The 16,273-nt window shown below is 42.2% G+C and overlaps 1 protein-coding gene and 1 pseudogene across 1 annotated transcript; both read left to right on the plus strand.

The window, feature by feature from the left end:
* Positions 1 to 192: 192 nt before the first annotated feature.
* Pate3 (prostate and testis expressed 3) lies at positions 193 to 3,768 on the plus strand. The gene is made up of 3 exons (XM_055601230.1): positions 193 to 241; positions 3,095 to 3,217; positions 3,644 to 3,768. The coding sequence occupies exons 1-3, from the start codon at positions 193 to 195 to the stop codon at positions 3,766 to 3,768; spliced, it is 297 nt and encodes a 98-aa protein (XP_055457205.1).
* A 7,517-nt stretch (positions 3,769 to 11,285) lies between these two features.
* LOC129672042 (hsc70-interacting protein-like) lies at positions 11,286 to 15,183 on the plus strand (annotated as a pseudogene).
* The last annotated feature ends 1,090 nt before the right edge of the window (positions 15,184 to 16,273 follow it).

Genomic DNA, 16,273 nt, shown 5'->3' on the forward strand with positions numbered 1-16,273 from the left:
CTCTGAGTTGCAAGACTATGGAGACCACAGCCAATGAACTTGAGCTCCCAAAATAGATCTTTTATGACTGGCTCCCCTTAGGCATGAATAATCACCAACTTCTGCTGGAGGAGAAAGCCTCCCCTTGGAGCCCAGCAGACCTATACTTGCAGGCCTTCCTAGCTTTGTTCCACACAAGACATCTGGGGCCAAATGAATAGACACTTCTTGCTGCTCTTCTCCTTCTTCTGCCTCATTGTGGGTGAGTCCCAGAGGCTGAGGAGTGAGCTCCAGTGGCAGGATCAAGGGAGCTGCAGTGAATCTCCACATGCAAAAATCATGTCTGTGTGGGCTGAGCTTTGACCATATTTGGGAGGGAGGAGAGGGAGATGGCCTTCAAAATGTTGTCTCAGCCTTTTGTTGTGTCTTCTCTGTCTTATCCAGACCTCTGCCACAGCCCTTTGGGTGTGTAGGCCTTTATTTTGTTGTCCTTTCTGCCACTGCCAAGCCCCCATGATCTAGATGCCTAGAAAGATTTCCCATTAGACATTCATTCTATTCACAAATCTGCGTTGTTGAGAAACCTAGTCATTTGATAATTTTGCAATGTGTTTTAGTCCTATTCTATATGTCCTGGAATCAGACAGAGTTTTCCAAAGTGGTCCAGTCACTGTTCAGGTGGAGACAAAACCTTCTTACAAGATTTGCAAGATCAGACTGTGTTGTATTAAATCAGGTACAAAGCAAAACAACATGGCCTTAAAAGATGCTACATGTTTTCTACTTTTAGCACCATGAGAGAATTTTTTAACAGTGTGTGTGTGTGTGTGTGTGTGTGTGTGTGTGTGTGTGTGTACATTGTACATGCCACAGCACACACATGGTCAGACAACAACATTTAAAAGTAATTTTTCTTCACTATGTGAGTCCAGGAGTCAGTCAGATTTGACAGCAAGAAAACTTACCTGCTAAGTCAGCTGACCAGCCTCTGGAAAGAGTTTTTTTTTTTTCCCATTATCATTACTATCATTATTATTATTACAATTTATTCACTTTGTATCCTGGCTGTAGCCCCCTCCCTCATCTCTGCCCTCTCCCTCCCTCCCTCACTCTTCCACCCATTTGTCCCTCCCCTAGTCCACCAATAGGAGAGGTTCTCCTCCCCTACTATTTGACCCTAGCCTATCAAGTCTCATCAGGACTGTCTGGATCCTCTTTCTCTGTGACCTAGTAAGGCCACTTCACCTGGGGGGTGGAGAGGAGTGATCAAAGAGCAGGCAACCAAATTCATGCCAGTGACTGCCCTTGCTCCCCTTACTAGGGAACCCACATGGAGACTGAGCTGCCCATGGGCTACATCTGGGCAGGGGGTGAGGTCCTCTCCATGCATCATGTTTGGTTGGTGCATCAGTCTTTGCAGGCACCCCGGGCCCAGATTTTTTGTCTGTTGGTCTCCTTGTAGAGTTCCTGTCCCCTCCAGGTCTTTCTATCTAAGATTCCCTGTACTCTGCTCAAAGATTGGCTGTGAATCTCAGCATCTGCTTTGATACCCTGCTGAGCAATCTTTCAGAGGTCCTCTATGGAAGGTTCCTGTTCTGTTACCTGTCTTCTCCTTCTTCCAATGTCTTATGTTGTTTGGCCTTCTGAATAAGGATTAAGCATCTTCCCTATGGTCCTTCTTGTTGTTTAGATTATTTAGGACTATAGATTTTAGTATGTTTATCCTATATTATATGGCTAATATCTACTTATAACTGAGTATATACCAGATGTATCTTTCTCCTTCTGGGATACCTCACTCAGGATGATCTTTTCTAGTTCCCCCCATTTGCCTGCAAATTTCATGATTTCCTTGTATTTAATTGCTGAATAATATTCCACTGTGTAAATTCAAAGTAAATTGTGTACCACAATTTCAGTATCCATTTCTCAGTTGAAGGACATCTAGGTTGTTTCTAGATTCTGGCTATTATGACTAAAGTTTCTATAAACATAGTTGAGCAAATGTCCTTGTTGTATGGTTGAGCATCTTTTGGCTATATGCCCAGGAGTGGTACAGCTGGATCTTGAGGTAGCACTATTCCTAATTTTCTGAGAAAGTGACAGACTGAACTTCAAATTGGTTGCAAGGTTTACATTCCCACCAGCAATGGAGGCGTGTTCCTCTTTCTCCACATCCTCTCCAGCATGTGTTGTCACTTGAGTTTTTGATCTTAGCCATTCTGATGGGTATAAGATGGAATCTCAGGGTAGTTTTGATTTGCATTTCCCTAATGACTAAGGATGTTGAGCATTTCTTTAAGTGTTTCTCTACCATTCGATGTTCCTTTGTTGAAAATTCCTCTGTTTAGCTCTGTAATCCATTTTTTTAGTTGGAGTACTTGGTTTGTTGGTGTTTAACTTCTTGAGTTCTTTATATGTTTTGAATATTAGCCCTCTGTTAGATGCAGGGTTGGTGAAGCTTTTTTTTTTTTTTTTTTTTCAGTCTGTAGGCTGTTGTTTTGTTCTGTTGACAGAAGCTTTTCAGTCTCTGGAAAGAGGTTTGTTTTTTTTATTAAAACTATATTTCAATTATTCACTCTTCAGAACATATGAAAGGTCTTACTCACTGACCATTTTTATGCTAGAAAAATAAACTATGTACTGGTCAAATCTTTACACAAATTACAGGCTGGAAAGATAGCTCTGTTGGTAAAGTACTTGCTGCCCAAGAATAAGGACCTGAGTTTGATTCCCAGAACTCACCTAAATAAACCCAGGTGTTGTGGCGTGTGTTCCTAATCTCAATGCAAAGCAGGCAGAGAGACAGGCAGAGCCCTGAAGCTCACTGGACAACCAGCTTAGTCAAATAGGTGAGCCCCAAACCAGTGAAAGAAAATTATCCAGAATGTGAAGGCTGAAACTGAGACCAGAGCCCTTTCAGTTGCCCAGTGGCCTTTTATTTTCCATCACTAAAGGCAAACAACTTCAACTGTCATTTTCTAAACACTCAATCAACACTGTTTTCATCTGCCCACCCACCCTTAGAATGCTCCTTGACCCAGCTTGGCTGTTCCCACACACACACACACATTCCAGGTCCCTACCCTCATGCCTAATTCTGTGCTCTCTCCAGGAGCAACATCATTGAAGTGTGTGACATGCCACCTCCGCACACCGTCAGACCACTGCAGAAGAGGCTTTGGTATTTGCCTTGCACAGAAGCATGAGACATGCATGAGCCTGAGGATCTACTCCAGTAAGTTGCAGGGTTGGGCAAAGTCATGGGAAGTTTGGGCAGCTTCAGAAAGGGCTGCAGCACAGTTGCATCTCTGACTCGGGGTGCAGTACAAAGTTTCCTGAGCATGGAGGGGACAGTCCTATGGGACAGGCAAAAGTTATGGGGCAGATGAAAACAGCCAACAGATTTTTACTCTGAAGATATCAAAGCACAGTCTTTCTCATTTTCTAGCAGGAGAAGGAATGACACAGGGGCATAGATTTGGGTTTTCAGGGAGCACAAGCTAGCAAGACAACTCTGTAACTTTCCAGAAATTTCTGCATCAGTATTTCTAGGAAGGAGATGTTGGAAAGTCATCCATGAGCCTGTCTGGTTGAGGCCAGGTATGGTCTGCCTTGGAGACTGAGATCACTGCCTTACATCTTTGGTTCTTTCTCATTGCAGAGGACGTCCTCGAGATATCATATATGGTATGTCAGAAATTCTGCAAGAATTTGAAATACGACTTCAACAATCGACATTATATTCATAAATGTTGCAACTCTGATTATTGTAACTTCATTATCTAAGATATTCCCCCCAAGACCTCATTCTACAAGGTCCCAAATGTTTTTCTTCCTTTATACTCCACTTATCCTGACTTTCCACCCTGTGTGTATCTAGGACACTCCTGATCCCTGCCCATCATTCTCCCTGGTTCCTCTAGCTTGGATCTCACTTTGAGCACGATACAGTGATTTTAAACAATAGATTTTCTATTACTAGAATTGGCATCTTTATCCACTGTAAGACCTGTCCCAAGCAACTCTAAGATATTAAATGTAACTACCCTATTAATCTTCACTAACTTAGATAGTTGAGGCAGACAATAAAGACTTCAATGGAAAAAATCAGATATTTTTAACTGAAGATTTCATGAATCACCACAATGGTTAAGCAGAAATAGAACAAAATGGAGGTTGGCACTGAAGATTTTGCTCTGTGAATGCAAAATTGTTTCCTTTGCCCATTTCAAACTCAGTCATTCTGATTTTCTTGACAACAAAGGTACAGTCTCACACACTTTCACAGGACATAATAAACAGGGTTCCTGGCCTTTCTGGCATTCCCAGATCAAATAAGGCCATGAATATTTCTCTCTAGATATATGACAATAGCATATTACATCATATTTAGTCTCTCTCTTTTCATAACCTTTTTATGAAAAGGTTTTACTTTCCTCCTTTGCCAGCCATCTCTTCAACTTCCAATACTACATACACTCTCCCGAAAAAGTGGGATGCCTTTCAAATCATTTTCCAGTATGTCCCCTAGCCCCTGAGTTGCATAACCCAGAGCAGGAATCCTTTAATGGTTCCTCTTCATTGGTGCAAATGGGTCATACTCAAGGACATTTTAACCTCCCCAGGACATGGCCTATGAACCTTCGGTCAACATGTAGAACACATAATGGATCTAGGACTTGGTTCAGTCCTTTACTACCTGTCTATGAATAATAATCCCCTTCTACATAACTTGTGTACAAGTATGTCTTTGTCACTGGACTCAGATAGGTAACCATGCATTCTGAAGCTCAGGGATGCAATGAGTGTAACTGCTATTTACCATGGGCAAAATGATGATCTTTGTTATTATTCACAAGTGAGAGTCCTAGTTTGGGATCCTCCATATGCTGCAAGCCCTCCCTCTAGCACCTAGCATGAATATGTATTTAGGGACTCACAGGAGTAACAGGAATATTTGTGAGTTTGAGAACTATAACTGAATTTTGAAACTCATGGGTCCAAAACCATCATATCCCCCAACAGACCACTAACACTTTATCATTTTCTTCTATTCAGCCGCAGTCTGCGCACTGCAGTCTTTCTTCTCTCCACTGAGAAAGTCTTGGAGTTGTTTTCAAGTAGAAATGTTGCTGTTATTCTCTGTGCACACAAGAAGGGTGAACAGAAAAAGATTTATTTTTACCATTTCATCTTTTTTTATCACTCATCTTTTCCAGAGTGAGATTTTTTTTTCCTTTGCATTTACAAGCGTCCAATTTTCACTTAAGAATATTTGATTTTTCAGTTTTGATTAAAAGTCCTGATGTCAGTAATGAGAAGAGGGACTGCCTCTGACATGAACTGATTGGCCTGCTTTTTGATCACCTCCCTCTTGAGGGGGGAGCAGCCTTACCAGGCCACAGAAGATGACAATGCAGCCACTCCTGATGAGATCTGATAGACTAGGATCAGAAGGAAGGAGAGGGGGACTTCCCCTATCAGTGGACTTGGGGAAGAGGGAGAGGGAAGGTGGGATCTGGAGGGGAGGAGGGAGGGGTTTATGGGGGGATACAAAGTGAATAAGGTGTAATTAATAAAAGTTAAAAAAAAAAGTCCTGATGTCAAGAACTTGATAAAAAACTACACTAATTTTTATACAAAGAGAAGATTAGTCAGTTGTTAATGACCTTCACTGCCTAAGGAAATGAACTGTCCTGGAAACTGCAAATTAGGTGTGAGCTTCTAGGCTTAAGCTGCCAGGAAGACAACAAACAACAGAGAAGAAGCTGTTAGCTCTTGCATAAGGACACAAACAGCATAGTGGGTGTGCTCATCTGCTGGGCCACAGCTTTACCCACAGCACACCTCAAGGCAAGAAAAAGGCTGTATGTGCATCCACCCAAAGACAAAGCAGAGTCATGGCTGAAGTGGGACGTGAGCATGACAGAGATAGCAACAAGAATTGCTAAGAAGCAAGCATCTTAAAGTGGTAAACTCCTCCCCCAACTTTTAACCATCTGCTCTTTTCATGTCATAAGATGATTTATAGTGGATTTTTGTTTTTCTTTGCTTTGAGACAGGATTTCTCTGGATAGCTCAAGCTAGTTTCAAACTCATTATCTGCCTGCCTCAACTTCCTCTGTAAATGTGCCATTAAAAAAAATGTCCTTGTTGTGTACTTGAGCAAATTTTGGGTATATGCCTAGGAGTGGTATAGCTGGATCTTGAGGAAGCACTATTCCTAATTGTCTGAGAAAGCACCAAATTGACTTCCAAAATGGTTTTACCAGTTTACATTCCCACCGCCAATGGAGGATATCTGGGCACAGGGGTCTTCTCTGAGATTGACATTCAACCAAGGACCATGTATGGATATAACCTAGAACCTCTGCTCAGACAAAGCCCATGGTAGCTCAGTAACCAATAGGTTTCCCATAGTAAGGGGAACAGGGACTATTTCTGACAGGAACTCAATGACAGGCTCTTTGACCTCCCCACCCCCAGAAGGGAGGAGCGGTCCTGGTAGGCCACAGAGGAGGACTTTGCAGCCAGTCCTGAATACACCTGATAAAACAGGGTCAGATGAAAGGGGATGAGGTCCTCCCTATCAGTGGACTTGGAAAGGGGCAGGTAGGAGATGAGGGAGGGAAGGTTTGGGAGGGAATGAGGGAGGGGGATACAGCTGGGATACAGAGTTAATAAAATGTAACTAATAAGAAAGAAAGAAAGAAAGAAAGAAAGAAAGAAAGAAAGAAAGAAAGAAAGAAAGAAAGAAAGAAAGAGAGAGAGAGAGAAAGAAAGAAAGAAAGAAAGAAAGAAAGAAAGAAAGAAAGAAAGAAAGAAAGAAAGAAAGATCTGTGTGTATGGATGAAGTTCTCACACAATAAAAATTGAAGAAAAACACATTTTAAAATATTTCAATAAATTTTCATTTCGGTCTTCTTTTAGTTAGCTTCAACTGACAACTTGATACAGCCCATAATTATGTGAGGGAGCCCCAAACAATTGGGAGATTGATTCGCTGATATTGGCCTGTGGGCATGTCTGTAGGGCATTTGTTTTATTGCCAATTGATAAAAGAAAGCCAACCCCACTATGGTCAGTGCCATTCCTGGGCAGGTGGTCCTGTATTGCATAAGAAAGTTGCCTGATAATGAGCCAAAGAGAACAAGCCAGTAAGCACTATTGCTCCATATGCTCTGCTTCAGTTCCTGCTCTGATTTCTCTCAGTGACAGATTGTGATCTAAAAGTATAAGATGAAATGGATGCTTCCCTCCACTCACTGCCAAACTAGGATATTTGCTTTTTATTTGTTTATCCACTTTCCAGTTATTATTGTATACCAATCTTTCCCTACAATATTCTATGCCCCAGCAAACTCAAACTCAATGGGAAAGTTTTCAAGAAGTTCTTTTGAACATTCCTCATGAAATTTTTGGGCCATTTAAACTCTACCCCTTTCTACATTACCCTATTTTCTTTTTTAAAAAATGTATTTAGTGCAATCAAACTCTGGGATAATCATAAAAATCATTCTGTTTTATTGAAGGCTTGTCATTTTTAATACTGTAAAGAATATTTTTGTTGACCTTTATGAGGCTAATTGATGGCACAATACTTTATAAGCCCTGAGTTCTTCAGTATGTTTCTTAAAAATAGGAACATTTCCTCCTTACCTATAAGATACTCATCACAATCACAAGATTATGACTGAAATGCTTTTATATCATCTACTGGCTAAGTTGCAACAAATCTTCAATAACATTTCTTTAACAAAACAATTCAAACCAGGACCACTATGACTCTTAGCTGCTACATCTAACCAGTCCCTCCAATCCAGCATAGTTTTACAGTCTTTCTTTTATTTTTATAGTCTTGATATCTTATCATTTCTACAGTTCCTCAAATTGCGTCAGTCCACAGTATCTGCATGATTACTTTCAGGTGGTGGAGCTGCATCAGGAACATCATCACACAATGATAAACACAGAATGCTGTGCTCTTCCCAGTACGGCCCACGCATGGCATGTGATTCTCTTTAAAGATCTTAACTGATGACAAACGAAGTGGTTTCTCTCCTACACACCACTCATCTTTGAAGAGTCAAGTCAAGATGGTGGAGAGGAAGCAGACTCTGTGTGACACAAGAAATGAGAACATGGGGCTGGAGAGATGGCTCAGAAGTTAAGAGCATTGGCTGCTCTTCCAGAGGTTCTGAGTTCAATTACCAGCAACCACATGGTGGCTCACAACCATCTATAATGAGATCCGGCGCCTTCTTCCGGCCTACAGGTATACATGTGTACATAATAAATAAACAAATAAATCTTTTTAAAAATTGGAAACATGTGGGTAAAGAAAAGATAACCTTTACATTGAAGAGGGAAAAAAAGAAGAAGAAGGGCATCGGTATTCACAAAAGTGTTCATATGATCAGTGAAGGTAGATTCCCAGTGAGGGCAAGGAAAACTTGAAGACTCCAGGTGACCCTGTTCAGAAAGGGCCTGAAAGTCAACCCTAGTCACTGAGAAGGCCCATAGTTCTCACAGTTATTAATTCAAGTGGATACTTAAGGGACAAGTCAGAGTGGAATATATCCAGTAGGAAATTCTCTATACCTTGGAAAACTATACCCAAATACCATCTGGAGACAGGACATATTTCTTGATACAGAGCTTCTCTAGTGCCCTGAAAATAGAAAATCACAGATTAGAGAGCCTGAAGAGATATAGTCATATGCCCCATGAGAGCTGGCAACACAAGGTAGAAAAAGGAGAGCTGAATGCAGGCATGCAGAGAAACTCATAGAAGCTCAGACAATGGAGAACTCAATGGCGGGTTGGGGGGTAGCCCTGCCCTTTTGGTGAATAAGAGGATAATATAATATGACGATGGCCCAGAGCCCAAAGTCTTCACCATTCAGTTTTCCTGTCGTAGAACTGAGAACACTAAAGCTCATATATTAGACACTCCCCACAGGCTCGTCCTTTGCACAGTGTGTTTAGTGTTGGGCAGGATTAGAAAGCACCGAAATGAGACCTCTAACTGCCTCCTCTACAACCAACACACTTAAGGCACCCTTGACTTAGATATTAGTGACTCCAACACATACAGTCTGGGGCAAGTGAAATCAATACTGGCTCACATGTCAAAAGTAGCTCACAGTATGCAAACAAGGGAAGCCCCTACAGGACTTTAAGCACTGTTGAGCCTCTGGCATTTGAGCACCCAGTAGCACTCTGAGCAGGCTGAGACATAACAGTCTTTCATTTCAACTCATCACACCTACAACCTGCCAGGCTCCAATCTTAGAAAACTCAGAAGTAAAAAAAAAAAAAAAAAATAGTTAGAAAATAATAACCCCCCAAACACACATGCACATTATAGAAGAAATGGGAGGTCCTCTGTGCTCACAAAAAAAAAAAAAAAAAAAAAAAAAAACACTAAAGGAACCAGGAATGTTAAGCACACAGGGTTGTTTTGTCAAGAAGGGGATACATAACCTGTTACCCACCCACCCCTCAAGAAGGTGAAAATAAATGTGGTATTCGGAATCTCTGAGGTAGCTCTTGGGACTTGGGAACTTGTACATGGACGATAAGGAAGAGAAAGAAGCACAATTTTCTGGGGTCCATGAATTTGTTTGGATGGAATGCCTAGCTCCATCCAACCCCAGTCATCTATAGTTCAGGAAACTCTGAACATATCCCCAGAATAAGGGTAATAGGAAATTTAGAACTATAACAAAATGGTTAAGAAGTAAAAGAAAACACATTTCTATCTCTAATTCTGAGAAAATGATGTACCATTTTTCCATCCAATATTATTTCCAAACATATACCACAAGTCCATGTTAACAAACACCATCATGGTTGATATATTAATAAATATGTTGCTATGATTTTTTTTTATTTAACATATTACTCTGTAATTTATCTCCTTAAATCAAAATCCCTCCTAAAAGGTCGTCAGAAGAACCCTTGTGAAGGGCTGAGGCACAAGTCTTCCCCTTGAGATTGTTTATTCTTGCCGGGTTTCTATGGACCACAGACAGCCCTGTGATACCTGGGGACCTCTCCTCACCCCTGTTATCTGAGCCTCCAGAATGCCCCTACCTTTCTGTGAGTCTTCTCCTCAGCCTGGAAAATAAAACTTTCTCCTCTCCCACTCTGGCTCTGACCCAAAGCCTTGTCATTCCTCAGTGCACTTTCTTAGACAAGGGTTCGTAGGACAAACTATTCTGCCCTGCTCTCCTTTTGCCCAGTGTCTCCCCTCACCCATTCCCCCCACTGCTGCCAAAGGAATGGCCAGTGGTAGATTTGAAGGCTGATTAGGCTCCTCTGTGTTTGCCTTTGAGGGGAAGCAGGGGAAAATACACTAAGAATAATACCCCTCCTGGAGAAGTTGCTCTATACTTGGTAAAAACAGGTAGGAGACCTAAAGAGTAGAACCATAACACATCAGTTTGCCAGAGAGGAGGGTACATGGCAGAGCCTCCATACAGATAGGAAAATGGAGCAAGTCTCCTGGCAGTCACATTCCTTCTCCATGCATCCGACATGTCTCACTTCCAAGGCTGCAAGGCACATGGAACCTGGGCACTTAGGGCTCTTTACATGTAGACATCCTCAGACCCAAGAACTGTCTTGGGTACACTCACCACAGGATATTATCCTGTCTGCCTGGATCCCACCAAGAAGCCCTTCACCCACCATTTCCTAGTGTACCACCAACCAAGAGCCTGCTGCCAGAGCCTATAGGACCTTTCTCCTAATTACTCTCCAAACTTTCTCAAATATACCATGGGTAGTAGTATTTGAGTAGAATAATTTTTTAAGACTAATTATTAGACGCTGACTTAATTATTTATTTACTGATTTACATAAACTCTTGCTTGTACTGCCTATTTGCAAAACATGACTTCACTTGCTACGTGAAACAGAATGAATAACCCGAAGAAATAGCTGAAACAATAGGTCATTGCCCTTAACAACCTGGTGACTGCTACACGTCTGTATAAATCTTGGTTTCTCACCCCACCGTGTTGATTTACAGTATAAAATAAAAATGCAAATTGAACTGGATCCTGAAGCCTTTCAGGAACTCCCTGGCTCCAGTCCACTGGTGACATCTCCTCTCATCCATGCTCATTGGTGTCAGGTGCTTATTCTAGAAATATCCCCATGACACAGCTGTGTCGTATGTGTAAAATAAGAGAGCTGGGATTCAAAGCCATGGAGTGTCACATTTGTTTTACACGTGAGACATAGAAGTCAGTTCAAATGCCATCAAAATATGAAGGCAGAGGAGACCCTGATCCATGCCCTCTCGGTTATCAGGACAGATGCCAGGTGAGAAAAGTATGGTGTATAAATTTGGCTTTAGGTGGGGATTCTGAGTCATCTCTTCACAGGTCATCTGTACCACTTCCCTGGCATAATACCTTCATCTACTGACTTCACAAACAGAGAATTCTAGAAAACCAAAAACAATTACCTTCCTCAGAAAGATTTCTTTGCAGGCTTCCTCCATGACCCCCTCTTGTGTCTTTGCCTGGACTGAGACACAGTGTACCTGAGACCATGAGAGGCTTTGCCCTGAGTCTACTTTGATAGGCTGTCCTGACATGTGACCTTCCAAGCTCTCCATCTGATTGTTATAGTGAGAATTTTGGTGTCTTTAAAAATCAAGTTATGTTATGTAAACATGTTTTTGTTTTAATCCCAGGTGTGGGATAAGGGGCTGCTTCAGATTGTCCACAGCAGCAGACTATTTGCCTCATGCATACTCTGGTAGGGACATGATTCTGCCAGCTGAAAATAGTTTAATTCTGGGGAAACTAGAGATGGTATAAAAAGACCAGAGTCCCGAGAGAGGGCATGCAAATATTCCTCCTACTGGTTCCTGCTCCGGCTCCTACCGGTTTGTCAAGTGGTCAAAGAAAAAAGGAAAGAAGTAGGAGACAACCCGATACGGCAAAGATTAGTCTTCCATTTGGGATTCTCAGGAGCCATTAGGGGACCCTTAGCAAGAATAGGTTTCAGAGCTGGGCAAGGGAGTTCACACCTTTAAACCAAGTACTTACAAGGCAGAGGCAGGCAGATCTTTGTGGATTCAAGTCCAGCCTGGTCTACATTGTAAGTGCCAGGACAGCCAGAGCTGCAGAGTGAGATCCTGTCTACACACACACACACACACACACACACACACACACACACACACACACAATATGGGACTCAGACATTTCAGTCAGAGGTCACTTTTAAAGGTCATCTCTCTTGGGAGGGCAGCAGACGAACGCCTATGGGTAACCCTCTAGCATGAGAAGAAAAAGAGCCTAGCAGTGGGAAATAGCTGTAGAAGTTGCCCGAAAAAGTCAAACCTCCCTCATGACTTGAATTTGGTTTGTGTTTTGGAATGGGCAGGAAATCAAGAACAATTTCTACTAGACAGACTTTAAAGTCTGGGCTGAAGTTCAAAATGGACTGAATTCTCTCAAGTAGTTGAACAAACAGATTAGCTAAACAAACATATTAGCTTAAATGTCAGTCATGGAGCTGCACCTCTGCAACCCAGAGTGATCAAAGACACAGTTGGAGGTCTGTGGCCATCAGGACCTCCAAAACTGTGTCTGGAGCGTTACCTCTTCTCTATAGCTGAAGGTTTTCCTTCCCTAGAAATTTTCTGAGTTTCTGCCCTTTCTCTTAGATCAAACTCTGAGGCTCAAGCAGTTTTCTTCTAGAATATCAATAAACTCTGGTCCAGGAAGGTTAGAAGAGAACTTGATACCAGACCAAACACAGAGTCAGGCAGTTCTCAAGTTTAGAAAGCTGCACAAGGCCTGCCATCCCCTCTGTGTTTTCCCAGAAGCATGATCCTATATGGCACCCCATCGCAGGCACTCTACTCAACTCTTCCAACAGTAAGGGCCTAGGAGAGGGCTTCAGAGTCAGACAGTGATCCTTATGACAAAAGGGCAGAGTCCCTACACACTGCAATTCAGATATCCACAACCATTCTCCACATTAATACTAGGGTCTGTGAGGGCCATGACAGAGCACCACAATTGGTGGCTCAAACCACAGGAATCTTAAGGATTCCTTATTAAAGAAGTTAAAAGCCCAAGATCAAGGTACTGACAGGGCTGGCATTTCTGAGACTCCTTTTCTTGGTTTTAGATGGCCATCTTCTTCCTATGTCTTTTCCTCTGTACACACAAATCCCATTTCTCTTCTTTTCTATAGAAATACTAGCCATTGAATTAGGTACAACCAATATGTCTCCATTTAGCCATAATCACCTCTTTAAAGGCTCAATACCCATATATGGCCCCTTTCTAATATGCTGAGGATAAGAGCTGAACATATATATTCAGAGCACACAAGATAATTCAGTATATAAGAAAGACCTTCATGGAGCAAAGAGAAGCACCGGCCATCAAGTAACCTACAGCCAACATCAAACTAAATGGAGAGAAATTTAAATCAATCCCACTGAAATCAGGGAAAAGACTAGGCTGCCCACTCTCCCCATATCTCTTCAACATAGTACTGGAAGTCCTAGCTAGAGCAATAAGACAACTAAAGAAAATCAAGGGGATGCAAATCGGAAGGGAAGAAGTCATCACTATTCACAGATGATATCAGAGTATACATGAGTTACCCCAAAAATTCTACCAGGGGACTCCTACAGCTCATAAACACATTCAGCAAAGCGGCTAGACACAAAATTAACTCAAAAGAAATCAAGCCCTCTGGTATACTAAAAAACAAACGAGCTGAGAAAGAAATTAGGAAATAGCATCATTCACAATAATCACACACACACAAAACAAACAAACAAAAAAACAAACAAACAACAGCAACAACAAAAAACCCCATAAAGTATCTTGGTGTAACTCTAACCAAGCAAGTGAAAGACTTTTATGAAAATTAAAAAATTCAAGTCCCTGAAAAAAGACATTGAAGAAGATATCAGAAGATGGAAAGATCTCCCATGCTCATGGATCAGTAAGATTAATATAATAAAAATGGTCATCCTCTACTTCTACTCATTCACGTTGATCTCCACAAGGGCCTGGCAAGGGCCTCACCGCCCACCGCCTGCAGCCTCCGGACCATGAATCCCCACAAAGTGAGGAGCTTCGGGACTTCGTGAAGATGTGTAACCAGGATCCGAGTGTCCTGCATACTGAGGAAATGTGCTTCCTGAAGGAGGGGGCGGAGTGTATGGGGGTAAAGTACCACCTGCTACTAATAAATCTAAGTCGGAAGAAAATATCAAGGAAGGAAAAAGAGATAATAAGACAGAGGAAAATATAAAGATGGATGAACCAAGTGAGGAGAGTGATCTAGAAACTGAGAAGGTGTAATTAAGCCAGACACTGAGGCCCCTCAAGAAATGGAAGGTGAAAATGCCGAGATAACTGACTAGATGATGGATCAAGCAAATGAAAAGAAGGGGCCTGCCATTGAAGCACTAAATGATGGTGAGCTTCAGAAAGCCATTGACTTGTTCACAGACGCCATCAAGCTAAATCCTCGCTTGGCCATTCTGTATGCCAAGAGAACCATTGTCTTCGTCAAATTACAGAAACCAAACACTGCCATCCAAGACTGTGACAGAGCCATTGAGAAAAACCCTGATTCACCTCAGCCATACAAATGGAGGGGGAAAGTACCCAGACTCCTAGTTCACTGGGAAGAAGCAGCTCATGATCTTGCTCTTGCCTGTAAACTGGATTATGACGAGGATGCCAGTGCAACGCTCAAAGAAGTTCAACTCGGGCTCAAAAAATTGCTGGACATCAGAGAAAGTATGAGCAAAAACGTGAAGAGCAAGAGATAAAAGAATAGAAAGGGTGAGGAAGGCTCGAGAAGAGCATGGGAGAGCCCAAAGGGAAGAAGAAGCCAGAAGACAATCTGGAGCTCAGTATGGCTCTTTCCTGGGTGGTTTTCCTGGGGGGCGGGGGGAAATGTCTGGTAATTTTCCTGAAAGAATGCCTGGAATGGGAGGGGGCATGCGGGGAATGGCAGGAATGCCTGGACTCAATGAAATCCTCAGTGACCAGAGCTCTTGCAGGGATACAGGATCCAGAAGTCTTGGCAGCTTTCCAGGATGTGGCCCAGAACCCAGCAAATATGTCAAAATATCAGAGCAACCCAAAGGTTATGAATCTCATCAGTAAATTGTCAGCCAAGTTTGGAGGTCAAGCATAATGTCAAACAAAGCACTTGATGGATGAAGAGCAGCTTAGCTCACTCAGTGGATGTTGCAATAATACAAACCAGTGTACCTTTCACCTTAACCAGAGAGCTCGGCGCTAGGGCATTCATTCAGATAATGTTTTCCTACTAGGAATTACAAACTTAAAACATTTTTCAACCTTAAACATATTTTTTTAAAAATGTAGAGGGTGTCAATTCATACATTTTTCTTTGCTAATTATGGTTTTTTCCTTTGAATTACGGGGCAAGGAATCTGGAATGTGGATGACTCTTGCTCTCATGATTGAAATAAAGATTTGGTAGTGAGGGAGCAAATAAAACACATTTAAGTTGGGAAAAAAATGGCCATCCTACCAAAAGCAATCGACAGATTCAATACAATTCCCATTAAAATACCAACACATTTCTTTTTTAATTAATTTAAGTTTTTATTAATTATAATGTATTCATGTTGTATCCTAGCTGTAGCCCCCTCCCTCATCCCTTCCCAATCCCAACCCTCCCTCATCTAATCCTATGCCCCTCCCAAGTCCACTGATAGGGGAGGTACTCCACCCCTTCCCTTTGACCCTAGCGTATTAGGTCTCATTAGGACTGGCTACATTGTCTTCCTCTGTGGCCTGGTAAGGCTGTCCCCCTTTCAGGGGAAGGTGATCATAGAGCCAGCCACTGAGTTCATGTCAGAGACAGTCCCTGTTCCCCTTACTAGGGAACCCAGTTGAACACTGGGCTACCCTGGGCTACATCTGAGCAGGGGTTCTGGGTTATCTTCATGAATGGTCCTTGGTTAAAGTATCAGTCTCAGAAAAGACTACTGTGCCCAGATATTTTGGTTATGTTACTCTCCTTGTGGAGCTCCTATCCCCTCCAGGTTTCATAAGATTCCCTACACTCTGCCCAAAGTTTGGCTCTGAGTCTCAGCATCTGCTTTGATACCCCTCTGGATAGAGTCTTTCAGAGGCCCTCTGTGGTAGGCTCCTGTCCTGTTTGCTGTTTTCTTCCTCTTCCAATGTCCATCCCATTTGCCTTTCTGAATGAGGATTGGTCATCTTACCCAGGGTACTCTTTCTTGCTTAGCTTC

This window comes from Psammomys obesus, unplaced genomic scaffold (genome assembly GCF_907164565.1).
Source record: "Psammomys obesus unplaced genomic scaffold, mPsaObe1.curated_primary_1811, whole genome shotgun sequence".
Taxonomy (NCBI): Eukaryota; Metazoa; Chordata; class Mammalia; order Rodentia; family Muridae; genus Psammomys; species Psammomys obesus.

What these genes read in the sequence shown, in the direction of transcription:
- Pate3 (XM_055601230.1), top strand. Translation starts at nt 193, where the DNA reads ATGAATAGACACTTCTTGCTGCTCTTCTCCTTCTTCTGCCTCATTGTG. An exon ending in CTTCTTCTGCCTCATTGTGG is followed by an intron (nt 242 to 3,094) that starts GTGAGTCCCAGA and finishes TGCTCTCTCCAG; the next exon opens with GAGCAACATCATTGAAGTGT. An exon ending in GAGCCTGAGGATCTACTCCA is followed by an intron (nt 3,218 to 3,643) that starts GTAAGTTGCAGG and finishes TTCTCATTGCAG; the next exon opens with AGGACGTCCTCGAGATATCA.